Source organism: Silurus aristotelis (genome assembly GCF_946808225.1).
Source record: "Silurus aristotelis genome assembly, chromosome: 19".
NCBI classification, from domain to species: Eukaryota; Metazoa; Chordata; class Actinopteri; order Siluriformes; family Siluridae; genus Silurus; species Silurus aristotelis.
The window spans coordinates 3,425,876-3,453,145 of NC_139592.1; the positions used below are offsets into that span (position 1 = coordinate 3,425,876).

General features: G+C 38.2%; 4 protein-coding genes across 10 annotated transcripts in view; 1 reads left to right on the forward strand and 3 right to left on the reverse strand.

The window, feature by feature from the left end:
• phip (PHIP subunit of CUL4-Ring ligase complex) overlaps nucleotides 1–2,659 on the reverse strand; it is a 57,460-nt gene extending 54,801 nt beyond the window's left edge. For 4 of the 6 annotated variants that reach the window (XM_083520817.1, XM_083520816.1, XM_083520815.1 and 1 more), the window contains exons 1-4: nucleotides 1,748–2,659; nucleotides 1,558–1,616; nucleotides 1,440–1,469; nucleotides 1,208–1,267 (exon numbers count right to left, since the gene is read on the reverse strand). In XM_083520817.1, the coding sequence (XP_083376943.1) occupies nucleotides 1,208–1,267; nucleotides 1,440–1,469; nucleotides 1,558–1,616; nucleotides 1,748–1,787 (189 nt within the window). In that variant the 5' untranslated portion in view covers nucleotides 1,788–2,659. Of the gene's footprint in view, nucleotides 1–611; nucleotides 914–1,207; nucleotides 1,268–1,439; nucleotides 1,470–1,557; nucleotides 1,617–1,747 lie in introns of those variants that run through there. The other 2 variants (XM_083520819.1, XM_083520818.1) reach the window with 2 other exon arrangements.
• The window catches only part of irak1bp1 (interleukin-1 receptor-associated kinase 1 binding protein 1), a 130,267-nt gene that overhangs the window by 73,067 nt on the left and 29,930 nt on the right, over nucleotides 1–27,270 (forward strand). The gene's annotated exons all lie outside the window — the stretch shown is intronic.
• lca5 (lebercilin LCA5) overlaps nucleotides 4,608–27,270 on the reverse strand; it is a 47,236-nt gene continuing 24,573 nt past the window's right edge. Inside the window, exon 9 of the transcript XR_014530160.1 lies at nucleotides 4,608–4,946. The gene's annotated coding sequence lies outside the window, so the exon portion shown is untranslated. The remainder of the gene's footprint in view (nucleotides 4,947–27,270) is intronic.
• On the reverse strand, nucleotides 11,975–27,050 carry hmgn3 (high mobility group nucleosomal binding domain 3). Of its 2 annotated transcripts, none has more exons than XM_083521064.1 (6): nucleotides 26,885–27,050; nucleotides 22,614–22,664; nucleotides 19,911–19,940; nucleotides 19,084–19,134; nucleotides 15,076–15,177; nucleotides 11,975–12,684 (listed from the first exon to the last, which is right to left on the reverse strand). In XM_083521064.1, exons 1-6 carry the CDS (start codon nucleotides 26,897–26,899, stop codon nucleotides 12,643–12,645), a joined length of 291 nt encoding a protein of 96 aa, XP_083377190.1. In that variant the 5' UTR covers nucleotides 26,900–27,050; the 3' UTR covers nucleotides 11,975–12,642. The 2 variants fall into 2 exon arrangements, with proteins under 2 accessions (XP_083377190.1, XP_083377189.1); XM_083521063.1 differs by having other exon boundaries at nucleotides 15,076–15,180; nucleotides 26,885–27,049.

Here is a 27,270-nt window from a genome sequence, read left to right on the forward strand (position 1 = left end):
GCACGCACACACACTCCTCACACACTGCACACACTCCCCGGCGGAGCACCGGAGCCCCGATCCCGCGCACTGCCACAGTCTACTAACGAACTGCGTGTTAAATAACAGCCGTACGTCCTCCACGTGTAAAAGAAGCGGACATTTTACAAGGACGGAGCCGCGCGTCCAACAGCGCCGTCGCCTCGGCCGCCATCGCCGGCGTGTTCTGCTGCAGTATACCGAGGGGGACGGAGCTACCAGTGCGAAGCGTGAAACACGGGCAAAAAAGGGTTGTATAAACGCCGAGAAAAGTGTCTCAATCCCCGGCGAGAGCGAGAGACACTGCCTCGGTTACGTAAGAGATTTACCAGAGAATGGGGGTGGCTTCAATAAGGGGTGGGGGGTGTATACGGGGAGGGGGGTTGGATCAGAACCGTAAACTTTTTTCCCCATAATATAATAAATACAAAATATCCACCGTGATTAAGATGATCCGAGCTGCGATCCGATACGTTCTCCGAACGGTGTCGCGAGAAAAAAAAAAAAAAAAATCCCTCCGACGTCATGGTTTTTATGAACGATTATCGCAACTAATCATATAATCGATATTAGATATCGGTGGCTGATTTTACCTTCAACTCGGGGGGGAAAAAAAATCATTCTCTAATTCCATTCAAAAATTCAAAAAGAAAACCTAATTTTCCCTCAGACTTCCCCCGGAATTCCCATTTTTCCCGCATGGAAAAAATATTCCGAAAGCTTGTTAATTCCCAGTGTTTTGGTTAAAAACTCCTGTCCGAAATTGGAGTCAATAAAATAAATCGTGTGTGTTTCACGCTGTCTGTTGTTGTATTACATGAAGCAGGGCGCCTCCATATCCCGCCCAGCACACACACACACACACACACACACACACACACTGGCGCACTCCCTCCCACCACTTCCACTGCTCACATGCATGACGTACCTTTATTTCTAACATTTTCCCAACTAAATCCTCCTAATAATAATAACACACTGAGCTGTCAAAGCTCCAGGTCTGATGGACTTCACATGGGGGCACCAGGACTTCAGGTTCTGGTTTGTTTGTGTAGTGGTTGTTGTTGTTTTTTTTTTTTTCCTCCATATATTTTTTTCTCATTCTTCCTGATTTTAAAAATTGCGGGAAATTCAATTTCTTATTTTGCTCTCCAAAAAACTTTTTCTCACTCCCAGGGCATGGGCTTACCAAATTCTCGTAACTCCCTGGGTGTTCCTTTCCAGTCCAATCTATCCTTTTGGGTAAGAGCTGCAAAAAAACAACAAAAAAAACGTGTTATCTCACTTTTGGGTGGTTAAACAAAAATCCAGGTTTGAATAATAAAAAATTAAGAAATCAATCAAACAATCGAGCGACGGATGAAGGAGGTAAAAGTACAGCGCAGTAGCGATGCAGCGCCAAGTCGCCTTGTTCAGCTTACCTCCTTCTCCTGAACCTCCCGGATCAGGGTCTGCAAAAAAACACAAAAACGCACTAGGATGTCATATTTTTCTAGTTCAGGGATATACCGAAAAGCCTTAAAGGATTAAATCTCGCACCTCTGCTGAGTCCTGACACGGTCCAGCTTGTAGAAACCGGGCTATTAGGAAGTAGAGTTCTGGGGAAAGAGCACATATGTAGCGACGTTAGCTTTGAAGAAGGGCGCCTCAGTGTGTCTGTGTGTGTTAGTGTAGGGAAAGGGGGGGAAAAAAGACAAAAATCTCTCGACGACACGTCTCCGATACTCACCGGATTTCAACTGCGCGACGTGTTTGCTGTCACCAGCCATGTTTTTATTTTTTTTTGGGGGTGAACTGGAGAAGTGTGTGTGGCCGTGCCGCTGGCCGCCCTGTAGTTGTCAGTGTTTGTTCGCCACCACCAGGAAGGAGCTGCGGCGCTTCCATTCACCCGACGCGCATGCAAGGCCGAAGTAGTCCCGTCCGCTTTGCTTCGCTCCGCTCCTCCGCTTTGCGTCTTCGCGACAAATAGTCCGCGTTTTTTATTTTGGTTTTACGTTACATTAATTCGTTTTCGCGTTGGGTTTTCCACATTATATCATTTATTCTTTTTTTTTTTATCTTTGACGTGCGGTATAAAAAGGTCCGCTTTTTATTTATTTATTTTTTTCCTACCCGAATCACGAGCGCGAGCTCGCGTTTTCCCCGCGTGAGCGCGCCCGAACGCGTGAGCGCGCACGCGCGCGCGCTCGCTCACTGCGCAGGGGGGATGGATCGCTTCTAACATGGACGGAACGCACGGCCTTTATCACCCACATTCATCCATTTCTTTTTTTTTTATATATATATATATATATATGTTATTTGGTCCATTTTCCCAGTCTGGAAAGATTTAAAACGGAATTATAAATCAATACAAATTTAAAAATAAAAAACATTTATATCATCATCATCTCCGTTTGACGTCGCTTCCTCTTTTTTTTCGACGCTGAAGACCAGAAGCTGCCATGTTGCTTACAATCACCGGCTCATTTAGTGTCCTCGTTTCGTTTCTTTCAAAGTCCGTGCTTTTTTTTTTCTCCTCTTCATCCAACATTAATGGAGGTTTGCCCTGGAGGTTTAAATACAGTGGCAAGGATGTATTTATATGTATTTCTTTGAGAGGTTCTCCATCATTCAGAAGCTCTCCATATCTGTCTTAAATGAAAACAGAAAGTGAAATAGGGGGGCAGGGGAGGAAAAACACGTGGGGGGGATGTCATGAATTAAATCACTTAACACGTCTGATAGACACAAAACAACATGGACGACTTTTGGACAAAGAGTTTCCATCCTGGATGAAGATCTCTGACCTCGATTCTACACTGTATACTACACCTATATACTCATATCCATTAACCAATTTCAGTCAAAACTAAAAATTCCCACGTAAAAAGAGTACACAAGCCTTAAATATGCACTACAGTCTTGGGTGGATCGTTTGTAAAACATCTGGAGCACCAGATGTTGGACGATCAGGTGGATGCATTGCATGTATCGCACGGGTTCACGAAACTTCTTGATATTTGGTATAAGTGCATGATAAATCCCGTCCAAACATGTCCGGAAGATGCGGCTCGTTATACAAATGCATACATTAAATGTTTTTCATCTAAAGAGCATTACATTCCTCAAGTTTCACACATCTGGTCGCAGCGTAATTATTTCTTACTACAGGCTAATTGTCTTCAGGTATTTTCTCTGTGGATGAAACCCGTTCAGTGGAAGCATGAAATTGAACAAATCAGCCATTAAAGATTAAATAAAAATATATCAGTGTGGTTTTTTTTACAGTGTAATTTTCCAGCACAAAGTTAAAAAGAAATGCAATTTTTATTTATTTTTTGGAAAACACTAGTGTAACGTGTAAATGTGTATGATGCGTTTTGAGAACTGGGATTTTACCTACAGCTGTGGTCATTTTAAGCTTTGAAAAAATGTCATGGTTTTGATGTGACCATTTTCAGGAAAATAAGACGTGGAGCCAATAGATTTTCAGACTTTAGATTAATTTTAATGTAACTACTAAATCAGATCATTGCCATTTTATTCATAGTGACAAAGTATAAGCTATAACTACCCACTGAATATTAAACATCTGTGAAGATGGTCAAGAACACCAAATTCCCTAGTGTTTACCAGTTCCTCATCTGACTCCTCAACACCAGTTCCATAACAAGGAAAGCCCAGCAGCATCTCTAGATTTTGAGAAAGCCGAGGAAGGTGAAGGTCCCACCGCATGTCCTCACAATGTTGTACAGAGGGACCACCAAGAGCATCCTGCATCACCACCTGGTTTGGGAAATGCAGAAAATCGGGGGTCTCCTTAGTCTAGTCCTCCATCGTGGACATTAACACAACACAGTGCATCTCCAAGACCAATATTGTTGTGGCTGATCACACACATACCTCTCACACAAACTCTTCACTCTTCAATCTGGGAGCATTCGGACCCTCACTCCCAGTTTCTTTCACACACTAATGAAAAAGTCATTAAAACAGGTTAATTTACAGTATTGATTATTATTATTATAAGGACATTTCAATTGCATGAATACAAATCTTCTGTATCCTCGCCGCTGCAGTGTCACTGTGTCTACCGTCTCACTGTCTAGTGTTGTTTTTTTTGCACAAAATGTCACACTTTAGGTAGATTTGTGTACTTCAGTTTTTCCTGGTTTATTTTATTTATATATTTATTTATTTTATGTTGTCTGGGCCTCTGGGGCACCACACTGGCGTCGAACTTGTGTTCATTCTGCATTACATTGTCTGACATTACATGTCATTGTCACTGTTACTGCTTTTGGTTGGTTATTGTCATACCTCATATTTTGTACTTCAAGAAACCAATAAGTTGATGTTCCATCTTTATAAATCTTTAATTGTAATAACCTGTTATAAAGCTTCAGATGGATAAATCACCAGATTTCTATTATAATATATTGCCTTGTACTAATAGTATCTTAAATTATTTTAATCATTTCAATCATTTTAATGAACAACTAGGATCATACCATGCCCTGGTCTTTAATGGTTTCAGCGAGACACGTGCATGTTGGTTTTTTTTGTTTCTATTTGACAAACATTCATTGATTGACGCAACAAATAGATAAATGTACAGAACATTATTTTCATTTAAAAATCACCCCTTAGCATGAAGAACAGCTTTACACACTCTTCACATCCGGATCTCCAAACATTCAGGTGAAATTTCTTCCTTCCTTACTTCCGATCCAGTTCATCCCAGAGCAGTTCAATAGGATTTAGGTGCAGTGACTGGGCAGGTCTTTCCATAATAGTTAACGCTCCAGAATAACGCTTACAGAGCTCGGACGTACGCTTCGGCTCATTGTCTTGTTATATGGTGAAGTCGGTTCCAATGAACCGCAGTCCAGGTGGAATTGAGTGGTGTTGAAGTATGGAATGGTTGCCATGTTGGTTTCTTTCACCTGAAATAATCTCTAATCCAAAACAACCCCAGAGCATTAAGCTTCCACCTTCATGCTTGACTGTGGGGGTGAGGCAGTCTGATCACATCTTCGCTCCTGTTCTCAGTCTTAAAGAAGTTCTTCTGTTAGAGATAAAACGACAAATTCTGACTCATCTGTCCGCAAAACTTTCGTCCAGTCATTCATTTTCCAATTTATGTCTGTTTTTGTTCTTTTACCGAGTTTGTTGAACAGAAACAAAAAGAACATCATTGTGTTTCAGAAAGGATGAAACGCTAGGTGCTTCCAAAGATCTGACAGACTCTGTAAGTAAACATGGGGAGTTATTATTGGTTGCTAGCTGTACATTCCAGACCTCATAAATATACTTGCAGGGCCGTGACTGAGATAAAAATGTGTTGATTTCTACAATGTATTCGCATTCATGCACATAGTATTCTGTCAATGAGTAGCATCATGCAATGATTTGACCTACAATTGAACTAATGCTCCATGTTTGTTTATTACAGGATGATTTGAATAGCAATGCTGTAGTCATCTAAATAATGTGGGTTTTTTTTATTTTGTTATATAAATCGAGATTCAGATGCCAGGCTAATAATAATAATAATAATAATAATAATAATAATAGCCTAAACTTTTATAGGATTTGGCATGCCCTTATCCAGAGTAAATTATATTTATCTCAGTTATACAGCTGGGCAATTGAAGGTGGTGCTGGGATTCAAAAACATGACCTTCCAAATCAGAAGTCCAACATATTATCCACTGAGCTTCCACTTACCCTTACATCTGTTCCAAGTAGCTGAGGTAATTCTGACACCGCACAATTCCAACGTTTCTACAACCAACTTTTTACCTCTCTTACACTAACTTCTTTTGGAAGATCAATCAATTATCTTATAATAATGTTATTTTCATACATGCCAACTTTTTATCTCACAATTGAAAATTAATGGTATATATCACAGTTATACAAGACTTCCAGGCCAATAATTTGATTGGACAAGTGGTGTATGTGTAATACAACGTATTTTGTATAACGGTATTGCGACTTGCAATTTCTACGTGTTTGTATAACTCTGTTAATTTGCGTTGGCCACATAAAATTCTGATTCTAGCCATAGTTCATTTCAGCAATACTGTTACTACACGTTCTACAGTGTGTGAGTGCCAGTGTGTGAGGAGGCATAGCAACATACAGCACTAGTTTTGCAAGTGTGAGATATAAAGTCTGAACTGTGAGATATAAAGAGTGAACTGTGAGATATAAAGACTGAACTGTGAGATATAAAGTCTGAACTGTGAGATATAAAATCTGAACTGTGGGATATAAAGTCTGAACTGTGAGATATAAAATCTGAACTGTGAGATACAATTTTAACTGTGAGATATAAAGACTGAACTGTGAAATATAAAGTCTAAACTGTGAGAAATAAAATCTGAACTCTGAGATATAAAATCTGAACTGTGAGATATAAAGTGCCAAATATGAGATAAAAAAAAAGTGATAATATTTAAGATAAAACACTGTCATATGAATCTAAAAGTGGGGGAAAAAAATCATAAAAAGTCGCAGGTGTGAAATAAAAACTCTCAACAGTAAGACATTTTGCAAATGTAGGATCTCACGTCTGACTTGTTTTCATCTTCATGGTCACAAATGTGTTCAGATACATGGCAAAACAAACTGAGAGATTAAAAAGCAAACTCTAAAGTATCACTATTTCCACATTGATCATTTGGCAAGATATGAAGATATGTGGGAGGTAAAAAAAAAAACCATACACCTACAAGTTCTGCCTGACATCGCAGCTCCTCATGGCCATGCTTATCAAACACACTTTTTCTTGCTCTTTTGTAAAACGGCTATAAATTGCCTCCACTAACAGCCACAGTTTGTCATAACGCTCTGTTTACAGCTCATATCTGCCTTCCGGTCTGAGTAAAAGTGTAATTCAGGTCAAAACTAGGTGTGACCCGTGTGTGGAAAAAAACAGACCTTCTTCGGTTAAAAGGAAAAAAAAGCTCTCGTTTCACTTTTACTTCTGTTCTTTACACACACACACACACACACACACACACACACACACACACACACACACACACACACGTACTGTAAATGCATCTTGCTCAGACATTGAACTGAGTTTCGTTCCAAATATAAGCATTACCTAATTTTTGTGTAAAGGCCTGTCTGTGAGTCACAGTGACTTTTTTTTTGTTCAAAACAGTGAGGAAGACACTCGGTGACATGATCAGATAAAGACAGCTGTCAAGTGATTGCACATTCTCTGGAAAAAATAAATTATATATATATATATATATATATATATATATATATATATATATATATATATATATATATATTATATATATATATACACATACACTGTATACACTATTTTCTCAAAAGTTTGTGGAAGCCTGATCTTTCCTGCTATATGTGGTTCTTGTACAGGACGTCTTTCGATGCAGTAGCATTACATTTTGCATTCACTTAGAGACTTAAACCTGTTCCAGCATGGCGATGCCCCTGTGCACAAAGTGAGCTCCTTGAAGATTTGGTTTACATGCTTTGGAGAGGAAGATCTTGTTGCTATAGAGCTCTGATCTCATCCCTACTGAACACCTTTGGGATGAATGTAAACACTGACTGCACCTCAGGTCTCCTCACCTACATCAGTACCTGCCTTTCATAACACTCTTATAGCTGATGAACACAAAAATCCATAAGCACACTCCAAAATCTGGTGGAACATCTTCCCAGAAGAGTGAAGGGAATTATGAGTAAATTGGGACTAAATGTGGAATGTGATGTTAAAAAATCACATATCGTACTTATAGCAATATAGTGTATAAAAAAAATTTTAATAACCAAATAAATATAAAAGAGGTGAAATTAAAACCTGTAATGCAACACACATTTATTCACGACGCCCTTTCTTTAATAAAAAAAAATAATGAAGTTCACCGGAAAATTATTTTTAATCACTAACTATTTGTTTTACTGATGCGCCAAGTCTCAAATCGAGCACCGAAATCCGCCATGACGCACACGTCCGGCAAATAAAACGGTCCGTGTGGAAACATAGCAAAAGTTCCTTTCGGTGTCCTGATGATTTAAAACGCCATCATTATTTTCAAACATTTGCAATAGTTTGTCTTCATGCTCTACTTTGAGTTTGGTTTCACTATTAATAAACATACATTTGCATAAAGCATCCGTAGTTGTCCATGCCCATGTTGTTCAGAGTATTAAAAACTCGAAAAGAATTAATTTAATGCGCATTTAATATATAAAAATGTGCGATTAAGTTGCTGTTAATTACCAGTTGTGACAATCATGCGATTAGTCGCGATCTGCCCTTGAAGTTGATGTATTAGAAGGCTCTTGTTGGATGTTCCTGGTCTGCAGTGGTCTATCAAAAATGCTCCAAGGAAGGAACAGTGGTGAACCGGCGACAGGGTCACGGGCGATGAGGCTCATTGATGCACGTGGGGAGCGAAGGCTGGTCTGTGTGGTCCGATCCAACAGACGAGCTCCTGTAGCTCAAACCCCTGAAGACGTTCATGCTGTTGATGATTGACGGGTCACAACTGTTTTAGCAGCAAAAGGGGTACAACACGATATCAGGCAGGTGGTCATAATGTTATGCCGGATCGGGGTGTATGTATGTATATACCTTACCAGAAATGATATTTTATTCACTGTTGGGACGTCTCACTTTTCCAGCCATATGTGGTTCTTCCCCAAACCTTTTTTGTTTTTAAGGTATGCAATTTGTTTAGGACGTCTTTGGTTTTTGTTCTGAAGCGTTTTTTATTTCTCCAAAGCAGTTTTTCCTGTGAATTAAAACGTCTTTCCAAACACTTTTGACCTGCTCATAGTTAGATTTATAGTCGTAAAAAGTTCGTTCTCGCTCTCGCAAGTAATGAAAATGGATGTGAAATCAACAAACCCTTACGTAAAACATCAAATGTCCATATTAGAAAAAATATAGGTAAAAAAAAAAGATTAATAAAATAATTCTGTAGAAATGAAAATACTTTTTGAAGAATTATTCGACAAAATCGAACGAATTGAAATCAAGTGCCCAAAAAAGAAACACAAAATGAACAGAACTGAATTAGTGATTATACTATATGGACTATATTAGTAAAATACAAGAAGTTAGGATTGAAATATAAGCTTTGTGAGTACAATCATAACACACACACACACACACACACTCACACAGAACAGAATTCTGTCTCAAAACATTTTAAAGTCAACCTGAAACTGACGTATAATGTATTATATGAACGCAATGATGTATAGTGGCTTTGCTCAACTGCAGGAGGTCTCAAGCACTCGAAAGGTCAAACGCAAAGGTCAAATTGAGCATCAAAGGTTACCGGGCCAAGCATGCAAAGACTTTCAGGCTGATAGAAAGTCATGCTTTAATCCAGTGAGTCGGATAATTGTTTTGGAGACCTTGCATTGATTATTGTGCTACGTGATACTTCTAAATCATTGATATTTATATGCTGGTTAAAGCTGCTATAATGTACAGTCGTTCCCTCAGACAGCGTCGTCTTGAAGTACATGTGCAACCGTGCCTCATGTTCCAGCATGTCCCAAAACACGAAGGAGGACTTTGCTGTAGGGGAAACGTCCCGACTGTTACAAAAGTGCTCTCCTTCCAAACAATTAAATAGAGAACATCACCATATCAACAATTTAGCACCTTTTATTTATCCTTCACATTTTTTAATTCTTGTGATCATGAATAGTTACTACATTATGAATTTTAAGCCTGTTACAGCAAGCGCAGTGAGACATATACTTATCAGAACGCCATCATCACTTCTCTATAACCCTGTAATATCTCATGCTCAAAAGCTCTCGGTTTCTCAAAGCAACACAAGAAACGGTTTCTCGCTTTGACTCGGCCGGACATTAAGAAGGTTTCGTTTTATTAAGTTCATTTGTAAAAACAGTATATACCCGAGCAGATAAGCAGAACAGGAAGACAGCGAGAAATGTAACGGTCAGGTGGAGAAATAATTCAGGTTTCCAAAAAGCTTCGTAAAAAAACGCAATTCAGTTTTCAAGACCTGATTAATGTATACGAGGGCGTTAGCATGAGGTTCTATTTCGTTTCTAGTGTTATTCCTGCTCATAAATCCTGTATTTCAGCTTATAATATTTCACCCGTACATTTAAAGTAGTGGTAAAAATAGAATAATGGTATTGTATTTCTACTACTAACGCGACTACTATTAATACAACTATTCCTTAACAATCAACATTGTCTCAAAGCAGATTTACACAGGTCATGTGTCAATAAAAATTGAATATGAAAGTGTCCCTCTTTATTGGCGTCGCCGGACTGAAACGGAGCGCACTGATTAGTTTAATTAGATGCAGGTGTTTCTTGGAGCTCGTTCCTTCAGGCTCCGCCCCCCCTACATTTTCTCACCGCTGCCTTAATCCTCCTGGGTATGGAATTCACCAGAGCTGCACAGGTTGTTGTTGGGATCCTCTTCCATTCCCCTATAATGACATCACAAAGCTGCTGGATGTTACACACATGGTGCGTCAACACCTTCCGCTTGAGGACGTCCCACAGGTGCTCAATAGGGTTCAGGTCTGGAGACATACTTGGCCGCTTCATCACCTTCAGCTTCCTCAGCAAGGCAGTTACCATCGTGGTGGTGTGTTTGGGGTCGTTATTATGTTGGAAAAGGAAGAGCATCATGTTCTGCTTCAGAATGTTGCTTGACTGTAGGCAAAACACGATTTTCTTGGTCGTCCTCACCAGGGTGTCGCCACACATGCTGGAATCCATCTGAGCCAAACAAGTTTATCATCATCTCATCAGACCATAGGACATGGTTCCAGGAATTTATGCTCTTGGACAGGTTTTTCTTCAGCAAACTGTTTGTGAGCAGCTTCAGAAGAGGCTCCTTTTGGGACGCCGTTCTTGCAGACCGACTTGTTGCAGTGTGAGGCGTCTGGTCTGAGCACTGACAAGTCTACCTTCTGCAACCTCTAAAGCAACATTGCAGCATTAATGCGTCTGTTTTTTGAAGCAGCTTCTGCACCTGAAGTACAGCTCGAGGACTTGACTTCTTTGTTGGAACCCGTCTGGAAAATCCTCTGTATGACCAGGACCACTGTACTGTAACTCAGTTTCAGGGTGATACTGATCTTCTTACAGCCTTGGCATCTTTGTGGAGAGCAACATTTCTAAATCTTAAATCCTCAGAGACTCTTTAAAATGAGGTCCATGTTGAACATCTAGTGGTCAGTATGAGAGAATTGAACTCAAACCACTGTATTTTAACTCCTCGAATATAAAATACACACATTTCGATGGTTCTGTCAAGCAGAGAAAAACATGAACATGATGAATAGGAAGTGTAGCTTTGCACGGTTACACGACGTACAGCTCTTATCACTGAGAGTGGACTCACTTTTCTTGTCAGTTATTTAGGGGAAGGTAAATCTGTACTACTATAAAATATCCAAGTTTTATTTCTATATTGTCCTTTGAAAAGATACACAGAAACGGTTGTTGAAACGTGAGGGGTGTACTTAGGCTTGAAAACGTGAGGGCTTCCCTTTGGAACACTGCTGACCTTTTACTTCCTGACATCAGCAGTTGTATTTAGTGTGTGGAAGTGATGATGTAGGATCACATGCTCAAGTCACATGTACACAAATCTAATAAAAGGCCTTTGTGGCTGCTGTTCCTGATGCTCACTGGTTTTCTATGAAGTTAGAACTCAAACGGGGGACTTCGGAACTTGTGCCTGAAACCTAGAAGCGTAAATGTTCATAACCTCCAACATACACATACACATACACACACACAGAGAGAGAGAGAGAGACACAGCGAGAGAGACACGGCGAGAGAGAGACACAGAAACACACAGACAGAGAGACACAGAGAGAGACACACACACACAGACAGAGAGACACACAGAGAGACACACACACACAGACAGAGAGAGACACACAGAGAGAGACACAAAGTGTATTTCTTTCATGGTTTTATTTAAAAACTTGATCACAGATCACAGCCGGACAGGCGGATCTTCAGAAGCACGTCAGGATCGGATTCAGAACGAACGTCACTCTCAGCACTCTGCGTTTTATTGCTATGGTTATGTGCCGTTTCATCAAAAGGGTCGTATTCAAATTCGTGGGAAAAAATAAAAAATAAATAAAAATTGTAGAAACCTTTTTTTTAATTGCAATCTTTTACAGTGAACGATGTGATTAAACAAGAGATTAGAACTGGGAAATAAAAAAAATTTAAAAAATCAACAAAATACACACTAAACTCGTGAGCCTGAACGTCCCGGCGCTAATGTTAAGCACGTGCTGTTATGGTAATGGAGGGGACGTGGGACGTAGGACGCAGGTTTCCGACTGACTTAAAAGTTAGGAACTGATATGGCTGCTGCTGCTGGTGTAACATTTAAGAAAAAGAAAAAAAAATTTTTTGTCCTCCAACAAACCCCCCCAGTGATACATCTGTCTGATCCGGTGATGACAGTGGAGAAGAACAAGGACTTCTGGGAGGAGTGTGAGGTCGCTAAGGATATCTACGATGACGAAGTCTAAAAAAAGTTAGCATCTTACAAAATACTCGATAAAGAATTAAAAAAAAGTCTTTTCCTTTCCCCAGAAAGCCAACTAGAGTCACTCCTTATCTCCAGCCTCGGCCTCAGTGGTCTCAGATTCCTGAATAAGGAGCAAGAGACACAGAGAGAGAGATAGAGAGAGATAGAAAGAGAGAAAGAAAAAGAGATATCACTTTATTGCACTTGTTGAATCGTCCTGCTGTAAAAACCTTAACCACTAGTTGTAAATCCTAGTAAACCCAAACCACACGGGTTAGAACTTCACTACTGCGCGCTAACACACACACACACACACACACACACACACACACACACACACACACACACACACACACACACACACACACACACACACACACACACGCGTTCAAACTCGTTTGTTGGGAATTTCAGTTGGATCAGTCCTAATCATAGTGTTCATTTAAACAGTCTGGGAGAGGCAGCGAGCCCCCAAAGACCATCTCTAACCAAAAGGTGTACGAGACCATGATTATCATTTCGATAGTGGTGTCACCCAGCCATGTGTTCCTTTAAATGTAAATTAAGTGTAGGAAACGAGTAAAGGGAAGAACTGTATAAAATGTCCGGGCGGAATTTGCCTTCTTTTCGACTCTGATCAACCCAAAGTACTTGATGCATTTTGTCGTTGCTACGCTTTTATAAACAAGTTCTTCATTACGATTATTGTTTTTCTAACATTTCAGAATCCTGGTGTACATGGACTTTCATTTGCTCCTTTTAAAGTGGAAGCTTGATGGAGGCGGAGTCCCAGACTCTGCTTGGTCCTCCTCCAACAGGAAATTCATCCCTCTTTTACGCTCCTCAAAGACTACATCTATACTAATCCAGATCAATTAGAAAACTGAGTTTTCATCTAAAAACCGTCCGTGTCCACACTTTCGTTTTCAATCGTTTCCCAAAGGTTGCCCATCTGAACCTTCTAACAACATTCAGGTCCCTGTACTGCTCATGAGCAGAACATAAGAAACCGTTTGCTAATAGAATCTAAAGCGACCCTGATCATGAGCAAGTATCAACTCAAAACCCTTCCTGCGACTTACTGCCACGGGCCAAGAGATCACGGACCTCACGTACACCTCTAACGTGCAGAACGGATCAGATGTAGTAGTTACCGAGTTGTAGAAGGTTTGAAAGGGGGAAAGCTGCGAATGTCACGCTCACCTTCACTGGAGTCAAGTTAACGCATGCAAAAAAAAAAAAACCCTGTTAAACTCAAAAGAAGGATGACGTTCATTAGGTGATGTACATTCTTCTGAAAACATCACAATAAGCTGTAACTGATCACCTCATAAAACGCAACACGTCTTATTTAATTGACCGCGTTTAGCCTAACGGGAGTGTAAATTTCGTTGCGCGTGTCACGTTAATTCTAGCGATCTTCTCGTTTTTGATTTCTAGCCTAAAACTGTCATCAGTCTCAGTTACTAGCTATGATCACACACACACACACACACACACACACACACACACACACACACACACACACACACACACACACACACACACACACACACACGCGTGTCAATCCTCACACTCTTACTCATACCCTTTACTCGCACCGTCTCCTTCTGTCCCATGATGGACAGCAAGGTGGGGGAGGGACTTCCCGGAGCGGACACAGTGACGGACGAACGAGAGACGCAGATCTACGTGTGTGTGTGTGTGTGTGTGTGTGTGTGTAAGAAAGAGAGAGGGTTGGGAAATGAAAGTTAGATAGAGGTTATGATTAAAGTAAGTATGTGGATAAAGTGTGTGTTCATGCTGCCGCATGGTCTGAAAGACAGAAAGATTCGAACGATTTCCTGTTCGTCTGTAATATCCTGTTAGTTTTAGAAGAAAAAAAAAAAGAAAAAAAAAGAAAGAAGGACGCTGGTGCAAAAAGCCGCGTGAACTTGCGATTCCTCGTGACGCGTGCACGATGCACTCTCTGGCTTTAAACTATATTATACAGAAAGGTCATGAAGCTGTGACAGCTGGGGAGATGATACTGTAGTTACTGGGTTACTGATCAGAAGGTCAGGGGTTACAGTCCCTGTATCAACAAGCTGCCACTGTTGGGCCCCTGAGCAAGGCCCTTAATCATTTAAGCCTTTGTGTGTGTGTGTGTGTGTGTGTGTGTGTGTGTGTATGTATGTATATATATCTCTCTCTCGATCTGGATAAAAGCATCTGCCAAATGCCATAAATGTAAAATTATATTATATTAATATAATATTTTACGCTCAGCCTACATTTCAGCTAACAAAGTTGGTCACTAAGTAACATTATGGAAAATGCAGGGATTAAATGGATTTGCATATTAACATAAAAATTAATTTATGATATAATAATAATTATTTAAAACAAAAAACATTGTAAAAATGCTATAAAAAATAATTAAAGATATTTCAAGATAAATTCTACTTATAATAATAATAATAATAATAATAATGATAGGCATCATGGTTATTCCAGTTATAAAAGTAGTAACCTCTGGCTTGGTCTCTCCATTCTCAGTGGGCACTCCCTCTTTCTCCTCCTTCTTCCCTTTGGCTCCGCCCTTCTTTCCTTTCGCCACTTTGTCATCGGAGGCCTTCTGCAAACAACAAACAGATTCACAAAAACGCACCGAGCTGGTGAGGAGGTACAAACAGGGCAGGAAGTCAGCAGAGAGTAAATTAAGGTCAAACCAAGGTCAAAAGTATTTAATTTTTTTTAATTTATGAAAAGTGTTCACAGCACTTGTTTTAGGCCTTGGGGCTTTTCAGTTCATCCCAAAGGGATGGAGATCTTATATGGAGATCTAGAGATGGAGATCTTACACTCCAACCAATTTAAACCATATCTTCAGGGAGCTGGTTTTGTGCACAGGTGCATGGTCATGCTGGAACAGGGTTGAGTCTCCTAGTTCAAGTGAAGGATAAATTAAATGCCATCGCATCTAAAGACTCTACATTTCTCTAGTAACATTAGGGCTTTAACGGTACACGTATCCGTTACCACACGTTTGGTGCACACGTGTACCGAATGCGCGAAACATATTTACAATCTGAGTTTTCTCAAGAACATATCAAGTGGTGGAACGCGAGTTTGTTTAGGTTCGGCCTCGCACTTTGAGCATTTTTTTTTTACTATTATTTTTTTACTTCAAAACAAACATCAATCCCAGGGGTATTTAAAATAAATAAAAAATTAAATAAATAAATAAAAAAGTCTGCACCAGAAATAAGCTAAAAAAAAACGCTAAATGCGCTAGTGATGGCTGCTAACCAGGAAGAAGCTATCGGCTAACGCTATGGATTCAAGATTCTAACTTTTTTTTTTCGCAGAATAACAACTTGCAGTAAAATGAAAAAGTTGAGAAAAAAAAATTTATTCTTCAATATTGCTGTTGATTCTTTAGCGTTTTATCAAATTCAAAAGGATGTCCAGCTTCAAGAATTTCTAAAAAATGAACACACACACACACACACACACACACACACACGTATTACCCAAATGGGGTCAAACAAATGTAAACTATTTAATAAAATGTTTTCATTTACTTAATTTTATTTAATCAATTTAATTTGTGCCAATTTAATTAATTACTGAATTTAATTAATATAATTTTTAAAAAGTGTACTGCATAAATTTTTTATAAATTTCTTTTTTTTTTAATAAAATACTATTTCCGATATAATTTAACCAAGCAGGCATTTAAAAAGTGTAAAATGAAGGAGTTTAAAATGATTTTAAAAAGTAAATAGTTGAAATTTATCATCATCATAAATAATTATTAATAATAAACAAAAAATTAAAAAATTACAAGCAATTTTATGGTTTGCATTTCTGGATTTTATTTATTCCGTTCATCCAGGGGGAACAGGGATGACCTCGGGTCTCAGCTTAACCTCTGGAATTTGGTTTTGTGGCAAATTGATTGTCTGAATAATCCCTGAATTATTTTCGTATTCCCACATGTTTAAAAGCTTTTATATTTCACTACACTATACTGATAAACATACTGGGATGCCTGACTGTTCCAGCCATATCTGCTTCTTACACAAATTTGGAAACGTCTTGGTTCTGGATGTGGCAACACAAGATTTCTCCTTCACTTGAACTACGAGACCCCTTTGCACAAAGCCATGAAGATATGTTCAACATGGTGCAGATACCAGCAATTACAGATCGTCACATCCGCCGTTACTATAGAAACTATTTTATTTAAATGAGCGTAGAATGAATCTACTGTCCAGAAGTAACACACAACTTCTGACCAATCAGCTTAGAGAACTGACCTCCATTGTGGTCTAAGCTACATTTAACCTTATTACATAAATCCAATCATTACCAATGAACTTGGGAGTTTCTTTTCCGTCCTGTGGCACTTTCAATCTTATCCTGGCAGTAAAGATTGCGTTACTGAAACCGAGTCCGAATCCCAGGACAGTCGCTGTTATTTCTCTGAATAAGACTAACAATGAGCGTCTGTGTTTAAGATGAGATCACATCATGGCAACAACCCAAGAACCCAGCAATGACTGCAATTACATATAAATAAATAAATAAATAAATAAACTATTTTTTAGATTCAAACAGCTACAAAATCAGTCCATGCTCGGATTTGTCATTCGTCCCCGTTAAGACGGTGGAAGGATCTGTCTTTTGGATCAGGACTTTGCGAGAGACGCCTAAAGTAGAACTTGTAAAAACTTCTGCATGGCTGTAATTATGGCTATGGCGTCATGTCCACATCTGATGATGTCGTTGTTTGGCTCTCAAACCGGTAAGAAAACACAGACTGGATCACAATTCTGGAGCAAAAAAATAAATAATCCTAAACATATACGCTTCCGAGATTCCCGATGTGAAATCATGAGTTTCTCTGGAAGGATGAAGCGTAAAAACGCAGCAAACTTAATTATGTAAGATCCCCAGTTTTCATTGTGGATTTAAGTGAAGACCTCTGAGCTTTAACATTCTTTTTTACAATCATTACTATTAATAATGCAAATGATGGATGGGTTCGTTTGATTTTTGTTTTTATTCTCAATTGAAAAACAAAATGTGAATTCCTTTTTTTGAACAACCCAACAAATATAAACTTTTTAATTACATTTTTCCATTTATCAATTTATTATTTGTGCCAATTTAATCAATATAATAAAAAAGTGTAATGCATTTATTTAAATTTATATATTTTTTTAATAAAATATTATTTTCTATATAATTTAACTAAGCTTGCATTTAAAAAATTTAAAATTCATCAATTAAATTTTTTTTCTTCAAAAAGTTAACTATTGAAATGTCGATCGTCACAAATAACAACTACCGTAATTTCCGGACTATAGAGCACACCCTTATATATAAGCCGCACCCACTGAATTTAACAAAGATTTTAATTTTAGACATAAATAAGCCACACCGCATTTTAAGAATAGCCTGCTGCCGCATATTTCCGGTATTACTGCATGTGTGCAAGACCGAGGAATATGTGTTTATTATTTTCTGATGCTGATTTCTAAGTTTCTTTGACTAACCCGTAATGCTGTTGCCAAGAAAAATAAAAAAGCAAGAGTTTTGGAAACCTGTCTGTGCTTATATGATTTCTGTTGTAACTGGAGTTAGTGAGCTCTTCCCTTCACCCAGACTCAACGCGTTACAACGGCTTGTATCTAAACAGTAGCCTACCAAGAAAGTCATTGTTCACTATCTTCCTCTTTCCTTTCACAACTATTTCTCTCGAGTGTTTATCTTTTGGCATCGTCCCGATGCCGTGCAGCTCAGAACACAGGTGAGGTGCGTTTTTTTCGTTTCCGTTCGGAAATTTTATTGGTCTAATGTTATGGGGTTCAGTTTTTTGGCTTGAAGTTTGTGAAACCGGGAAAAACCCGGAAAAAATTCATAAATTAGCCGCTTTGTTGTCTAAGCCGCGGGGTTCAAAATGTAGGAAAAAAGTAGCGGCTTTTAGTCTGAAAAACACGGTATAACGAAAACAGACCTGCTCGACACAGTTTTTCTTGGGTCGAAATTTTCCACCTTCTTTCAAATTTTCCACTGTGGCTTTTCCGAGTAACCACATAAATAAAACAAACAAACAAAATTTTTAATAAATCATAATTTCGCTGTTCCTCATTGAAACTCTGTAACTATGAAACTTTGATCAACGCTTTTCTATGTCAATTAAAGTGAACACCTATTGGGCCTTTCAATTCTTTCCAGTAATCGTTACAAAAAAATTAAAATGATGGTTGGATTTTGAGCGTCTTTCATTTTTTCACTGTGGCTTTCCTAGCAAACGCAATCGACGATGATCGAACGCCATTGTATGTTTTGCCGTATCTGATTGTTAAATGTGGCCTGATGGTTTGGTAAAATTCGACTATAATCACTCAATATGCAAAAAAAATTAAACAAAAAGTCCAGGATAAAAGTCGAACAAACAACGTTTTTAAATCATGACTGCATCCGACATTGTGTGTGGGATCACGTGTGAAGGTGTGTGTGCTGATACCTTAACTGCAGGTTTTTTGGGTTTGGGTTCGGTTTTGGCAGCAGCCGGTTTCTGTTAATAAAAAGAAACCAAGATTAATAAGTGAACAGTAAAAAAAAAAAAAAACCCTGACGTATTAATTTATTCATTATTAATCAATTAAAAATATCTAAATCGGTTATATTCGAACGTACGCTACACACACACAACCAGTTGGCTGTAAATAAGCTAAATATTCATGGTAGCAGGGAAAAGTTTAGATATAAAACTTCTAAGTGACTTTTAAAGCGTTTCTTTGGCACTCTTTCCTATATAACAAAATAAATACAAATAAAAATAATAATTAAAAAAAAGGCAGTGTCTATATAATATCTACACTTAACCCATGATAAACTTACAGAATAATAACCATAAAACGGATAGTGAAATAAAGCCATGCTAAAGTGAAGCAACACACATGACAAACACCTTGGGAATGTTTTTATTTGTATTTTTTTTATTAGCCTTAAAAAAACTCAACTTATAAAAACCTTCGAACAAAAACCTTACACCTAGTGGTGATCTGCGGAATTGCGGGTCTCGTGCTATATTTGGTAAAACAGCGAGAGATTTGCGTCGGGTCCCGCTGGATCCCAATACCAACGCAAACCAGATTTAAAACCTAAATGCTAACGTAAACAGTAGAAGTGAGTGGTGTTAGCAGTCTGTTATGATCTCGAACAGCAAAGACGTATGAGATTTGACTTATTAAGATCAGGACGCACAAAAACAGCGTGGACACGCGAACTAATTAACGATACGCATCAGATTTTTGGAAAACTTACACGCGTCTTGTGGGAGAAACTTACCGTGGACAAGCGCTCTGACCGCCGAGTCGGCTGAGGAGAGAGAATGAGAAGAACACACCATGAGAGAGAGAGAGTCAAACGAGAAAAGGAGAAGGAAAGGAGAGTGAATTAGGGAGTGTTAGAGAGAGACAACGATTAAAAGAGAGAAACAAAGAAAGAGAATGAAAGAGGGAGTGAGAAAGTGAAGAAGAATGAAAGAGAAACAAAGGAAATGAAAGAGAGAGTGTGAGAGAGATGGAGAGAAATTAATGAGAGAGAGAGAGAGAGAATAAGAAAATGTGGAAAAGAGAATGAAAGAGGGAATGAGAACAAGGTGAAGAGATATAAATTAATAAAATAAGAGAGAGAGAGAGAGAGAGAGAGAGAGAAAGAAAAAAATAGAATGATAGAAAGAGAGAGGGGTGGGGGAGAGAATTAAAGTCAGGGAGAGAAAAAGAATAAGAGAAAGAGAAAATGTAAGTCGGGGAGAGAAAGGGAATGAGAGAGAGAGAAAACAAAAGTCAGGGAAAAAAGAGAATGAAAGAGAGAGAAAAGGAAAGTCAGAGAGAGAAAGGGTATTAGAAAGATAAAATTAAAGAGAATGAGAGAGAGAGAGAGAGAGAGAGAGAGAGAGAGAGAGAGAGAGAGAGAGAAAGAAATAAAGGAACGAGAGAGAGTCAGAAGAGGAATTAGAGAGAGAGAGAGGAAATAAGAAACAGAGGAGAAATAAGAGAGAGAGAATGAGAGAGAGTAAAGAGAAAGACAGAGAGAGAGAAAATAAAAGTCAGGGAGAGAAAGAGAATTAGAAAGCGAAAATGAAAGAGAATAAGAGAGAGTGAGTGAATGAGGGGGAGGGAGAGAGAATAAGAGAGAGATGGGGAGAGAGAGAGAGAGAGAGAATGAGAGAGTGTGAGAGAGAGAATAAATTGATTAGTTTCATTGAATGGTATAATAATGAATGATTAATAAATGTCACACATAATCACTGTATACAAACAGCCCTAATAAAGACACCAAGTTTATAAACATCTGCTTTATAGTGACTCTTATACTGACTTTTAAACATTACTTTCAGCAGCCAGACACCATTATAGCTGCATTATGCAAATTAATAGAAATATCCTTCATGCATATTCAACCTGAATACAGGAAATGTTGGGACCATTGTTTAAATTTGAATAAAACGAAAGACTTTCAAATCAGTCGATATTTTATTCACAATAGAACATGGAGAACTTCAATGTTTAAACTGAAAACTTTTATGCACAAAATGAGCTCATCTCGAACCTGATGTCTGCTACACGTCTCAAAAAAGTTGGCATGGGGGCATGTTTACCATGGTGTAGCATCTCTTCTTCTTTTCAAAACAGTTTTTGGCAAGCGTATAAAGCCTGAATCACGCTCCCGTGAAATCACACAGGCGCCCCAATTCCATCAGAGATGCTGGCTTTAGAACCGAATGCCGATAACACGCTGGGCAGGTCCCACTCCTCTTTAGCCCGGAGGACACAGCGTTTGAATTTGAAGAATGTCAAATTTGGACTCGTCTGACCACAGGACACGACCATGTTCACATATGGCACAGAGGTTTCTCCAGTCTCTCTGAATCTTTTGATGATGTGATGTACTGTAGATGAGATTTAACAAAGCCTTTGCAATTTGACGTTGAGCAATGTTGTTTTTAAAGTATTCCACAATCTTTTTTTTATGCACTCGTTCACAGATTGGAGAATCTCCGCCCATCTTTACTTATGAGAGACTCCGCCTCTCTAAGACGACCCTTTAATAGCTAATCGTGCTACAGACTTGATGTCCGTTAACGTGATTAGTTGCTGGATGTTCTTCCAGCTCAATATTTTAAACATTTTTGCCAATTTTTCTCAGCCCTTTGTTGCTGCCGTACCATCTATTTTGAGGCCTGTATCAGACATCGGGTTCGAAATGAGCTCATTTTGTGCATAAAAGTGTGATGTTTCTCAGTTTAAACATTTATGTTCTCTATGTTCTATTGTGAATAAAATAATCGGCTCTTGTGATTTGAAAGTCTTTTAGTTTTCGTTTTATAAAAAAAAATAATTCGGGTTCGGTTGTACATACAGTTCACGCACATAAATACAATAAATGTACAAAAGTTTGTGGACACCTGACCATACGATTCTTATGTTCTTTTTGAACATCCCATCTCACATCTAGTCCCTATTTGCTGTTTTTGTAACCTCCACTCTTCTGTGAAGACGTTCCAGTAGATTTTGTGGAGAGAGTTGTGTGAGGTTCATTCAACTACAAGGGTCAGGTACTGATGTGGGTGAGAAGGTGAGGAGGTGCAATCAGTGTTCACATTCAACCCAAAGGTGTCCAATAGGGTTTGGAGCTCTATAGCGAGAGATATTCCACTCCAACCCATGTAAAGCAGATCTTCACTGAAAATTTCCTGCTGCTGCATCCAGAGACCATCAATAGAATTGTGTACCTCCAGCTTTGTGGTAAGTTTTGAGAAGAACCACATATGGCTGGAGGAGTTATGTGTCCCAATACTTTTGTCCACTATGTGTGTGTGTGTGTATATATATATATATATATATATAAAATATATTATAGATAGATAGATAGATAGATAGATAGATAGATAGATAGATAGATAGATAGATAGATAGATAGATAGATAGATAGATAGATAGATAGATAGAGACTAATGTGTGTGTGTGTGTGTAAATCAGGACTCACCTCCTGCTTTGTGACTTTAGTAGAGTCTTTCCCCTCCGCTCCCACAGGTGACTGAAAAAGGAAGAAAACACACACACACACACACACACACACACACACACACACACACACACTTTGTCAGCATATTCTCAATTCTAGTTTTGTGTTTACTTTCTGTTATGCACTACATAATATTAAACACACACACACACACACACACACACTACTCTGACTGTAAATAAAGCATTGTTATTATCAGTTATTATTTTACACAATCAATTTCAAACTAATCATAATATATACCCGTAATTACTACACGAGGCTCCTCCCCCTTCATTTTTACGCAACTTGGCGTGCCTATTGCTGCATTTGATCGAGGTCCAAAGTGAAAACTTTGAACTGTGATTATATTCAGGTAATATATGTTTTGTGTGATTTCATGGTAAAGATGTTTTTATAAGAATAAACAAACAACATGATACAAATTTATAATGATAAATAAACAACAACACAAAAAAAAAAAAAAGAGAACTGTTTTTTTTTAGGATACAGTACCAGTCCAAAGTTTGGACATACCTTTTCCTTCAATGGGTTTTCTTTATTTTTCTCTTAATTTTTTATTATGTTCAACATTCATTATAGTGAAGACATCCAAACTATGAAAGAACCAAGAATTGAATAATGAAAAAAAAAATTTTCATTAAAAAATATAAAAAAAATTCTTCAAACTTTTGTTTATAGACAACAGCTTTGCACACATTTCTGGTGTCCAGGTGTTGAGTGGCTGTTGGCTGCTTTTCCTTCACTCTCCGGTCAAACTCTTTTTAAACCATCCTAAGATGATCTTCTATCAGGTGATTTTGGAGATCAGGTCAGCTGATGCAGCACGCCATCGATCTCCTTCTTAGACAAACAGCTCTTACATAACCTACAGGTGCGTCAGCGATCAGTGTTCAGTTGGAAAACTAATTACGATCCCACTAAATGCAACCCAGATGGGGAGGCATGTCGCTGCAAAATCTGTGGTGTTAATTGTGCCCTCAATTTTGACTAAATCACCAACAGTTTCCATCACATCTCCACGCCATGCTTCACAGTAGGAACAACACATTTAGAAACCGTTTGCTCACAATCTTAAAGTCCAACAAAAATCTTTTAATTGGACTCATCGGACCAAAGAACTACCGGTCTAATGTCCATTCCATGTGTTTCTTAGCCCAAGCAAGTCTCTTCTCCTTGTTGTTCTACCAAAGTAATGGTTCCTTTGCTTGACTCACACAGTCTCCTGTGTGGATGTTGAAATATGTCTGCTACTTGAACTCCTAAAAGCATTTATGTAAATCAGATTCTGAGGCTGCTAATTATAATAAAGTAATCTTCTGCAGCAGAGGTAGCTCTTGGTCTTGCTTTTCTGGGATGGTCCTCGTGAGAACCTGTTTCATCACAGCATTCGATAGCGCTGGAGATATATTTAAAGATTCTTGAGATTGTTTTGGGGTAACCTTCATTACTTGAAGTCTTTTCGCTTCACATAACAGAGTTTCTTGTGATAATATGGATTTGTACACCAGTAAGAGTAGCACTAATAAGGCTGTTATCTCTGTACTCTCCCTTTTCTTCTGCACAACTGATGGTCTAAAACACATTAAGACAAACTTTCTTTTCGGCTTCTCCCGTTAGGGGGCGCCACAGCGGATCCTCCGCTCGTTTGATTTGGCACATGTTTTACGCTGGATGCCCTTCCTAACGCAACCCTCCCCAATTTATCCGGGCTTGGGACCGGCACTAAGAGTGGCTGGGGATGGTTCCCTGACCGGGAATCGAACCCGGGTCGCAGCGGTGGGAGCGCTGCATCTTAACCACTAGACCACCAGGGGACCTCCTAAAACACATTAAGACAAAAAAAAATAAAATAAAATAAAAATACCACAAACAAACTTTTGACCTGAAAACCCTTTCCAGGGGTCTACCCTTCTACGAACTACTTTGGACAATCAAAACAAAACAAAAAAAAAAACCTGGGTTGTTTAACACTTTCTTGTTTACTGCATAATTCCATGCGTGTTCTTTTCAAGTTTGCATGTTTTCAGTTTCGATGTTGAAAAGAATTAAAATATAGGAAAAACCACCGAAGTAGAAATTGTGTCCAGATTATTATTATTATATCAGACAAAGAAAATGCTGAAAAAATTAAAGCAAGATGTGTAAAAGAGCCCAATATAAGTAGAGAAATATGGGATATCTAATTTTACAACTGTGCAAATATTATACACAGTGTCAGATAAAATAATATTACTATTACTGCATAATGACCACTGGCAGTAAAACCAGTAGGCACTCCAGCTGTCAGTGTCCTAGCGTGTAGGTGTACAGTGTAGAGTTCAGTAGGTCATAGTTGGGAGAACGCTGACTCTAAACCTGCTGGTTCTGGTGTGAAAGTTCCTGTATCTCTCTCTGGATGGAAAGAGGTCAAACAGTTTGCGACTGGGATGTGTGGAGTGATGATGTTTGGAATGTTCCGAAAAGCTGAAGGATTTAGATTTTTGACCTTAAATTAAGATATAATTTTTGTATTAGTATTAGTTTAAACACTGCCATAGACCATAGATGCTAAAATTTTAACTTTTATAATAATTTTGATGAACATTTTATACAAATAATGATGACAATTATTATTGTTTATACCCAGTACAATTAAGTTAATGTTAGATTTAAAAAAAAAAGAAATTATTATTATTTGTACTTTACTTTAATAGTTCGTTATTTTTAAGCAAATAATAATAATAATAATAATACTTTACTCAGTACAGAAATTTTTTTTTAATAAAATGATTTATTATTATTATTTATACTTTCTTAAATCTTACTTAAAGTTATTGAACTTTTTAAAGACAACTTTACTCACAGTAAAGTTAGTTATTTTTTAAGACAATTAATAATAATATTAATTTACTCAATACAATAGCTCTGATGTTCAAATAAAATTATTTATTATTATTTATACTTTCTTATATCTTACTAAAATAAAATTAATGTTGAATTTTTTTAAAGACTTAGTAAAAAAAGTTATTTTTAAGACAACTAATAATATTAATTTACTCAGTACAACATATTTAATGGTTTTTTTTATAAAATTAATAATTATTTATACTTTATTCACTAAAATAAGGTTAATGTTAGAAAAAAATAAAAATAGTAGTAGTACTTTACTCAGTACAATAAATCTAATATTAGTGTTAAAATAAAAGTATTTATTAGTGTTAGTATTATTTATACTTTCTTATATCTTACTAAAATTTAAGAAAACAAATTTAAAGAAAACATTACCCAGTACAATAAAGTTAAACAATGGTTAATTATTAATAAAAATAACATTAGTTTTATTGTACTGAGTAAAGTATAAACAATACAAATTGTATTTAAAAAAATCCTTAGTGAGTGAAGTTTTGATAATTGTATAAAAAAATAACATTAGTTATAATAAATAAAACATTAGTATTATAATTATTTGTATATAATTAGATCCAAGACGCCCTATTTCCACCTGACTCTTCTGCGCATGCGCGCATGCCTCACAACTTCCCTCCACCACGAGAGCCCTAAACCTCGAACGCGCTCGAGCGCCCATGGAAAAAAAAAAAACTTCTTCATAAACGTATTTTCTTTCACACTCTTCCATCAGCGGCTTTTACGTCTTTTTACATCCCATCCTGTCATTTTCTTTTCTTTCTTTCCGTTTCTTTGCCCGGTGTCGCGCGTGTCGCGCGCGGCGCGCCCCCGACACGCGCGCTCCTGCGTGCGCGTGTGTGATTGATGTGCCAGTCGCTTACATACGGGTCTGAGTGGAGGAAGAAGAGGAGGAGGAGGAAGAGGCAATGCGAGGAGGGAAAAAGGGGGGTGTTCGGTTTAAACACGGTAATGAAATATATAACACCAGATTCCTGAATCGATCAGCGATCAATTCACTCGCGTTAAAAAAAAAGAAAACAAAACAAAATGGACGCAGGAGCATCGCGTCAGTGACATTCAGGTCCGAGTGGCTCATAAAAAAAAAAAAAACATTCCCGAGCCGCTATTATGGAGGAAAAACCTGCAACTGACGACGACGACTGAATAAAAAAATACAATAAAATAAAAAGAAGAAGAAAAAGCAGAATTATATCCGTGTATGTGTGTGTGTGTGTGTGTAGTAACAGTGTTCGAGTCCTTAAGCGGCTCTGATTTGCACAAAAAAAAAAAATTGAAATATAAATAATACAAAAAAAGAAAAACAGGAATTGAATTTTTCCTACCTTCCTTTTGGGCATTTTCCCCGCGTTTGTATTTAATTTGCACTCGTCGAACAGGTCGGTGTGTGTGTGTGTATTTTATTTCCCAGCCCGAGTGAGTGAGTGAGTTTGTAACTACGACGGAAACCTGGATCGATATCTCCGACACCTCCTCGTAATAACATGCTAATTATATTCCGCCTTCTCCGCGGCCCCATTGGACATTTCATCGCTCGCGCAGACGAGGATCCGACTTCTGATTGGCTCGCCGCGCCGATATGCAAATGAGATCCTGCGTGCTGATTTGCCCGCGCCTCGCCGTGGCCCTCGCGCTGATTGGTTACGCGCTTTTTTTAAAACCCCCTCCCCCTCCCTTCCCCTCAAGCAAATCACAGCGCGGGGGCCAGCGA

Bases quoted from the DNA above. Each gene is read 5' to 3' on its own strand.
- hmgn3 (XM_083521063.1), bottom strand. The intron at 19,135-19,910 runs GTAAGTTTCTCC...TTTTATTAACAG, and splicing joins GGTCAGAGCGCTTGTCCACG to AAACCGGCTGCTGCCAAAAC. The intron at 12,685-15,075 runs GTTACTACTTTT...CTCCTTATTCAG, and splicing joins ATGGAGAGACCAAGCCAGAG to GAATCTGAGACCACTGAGGC.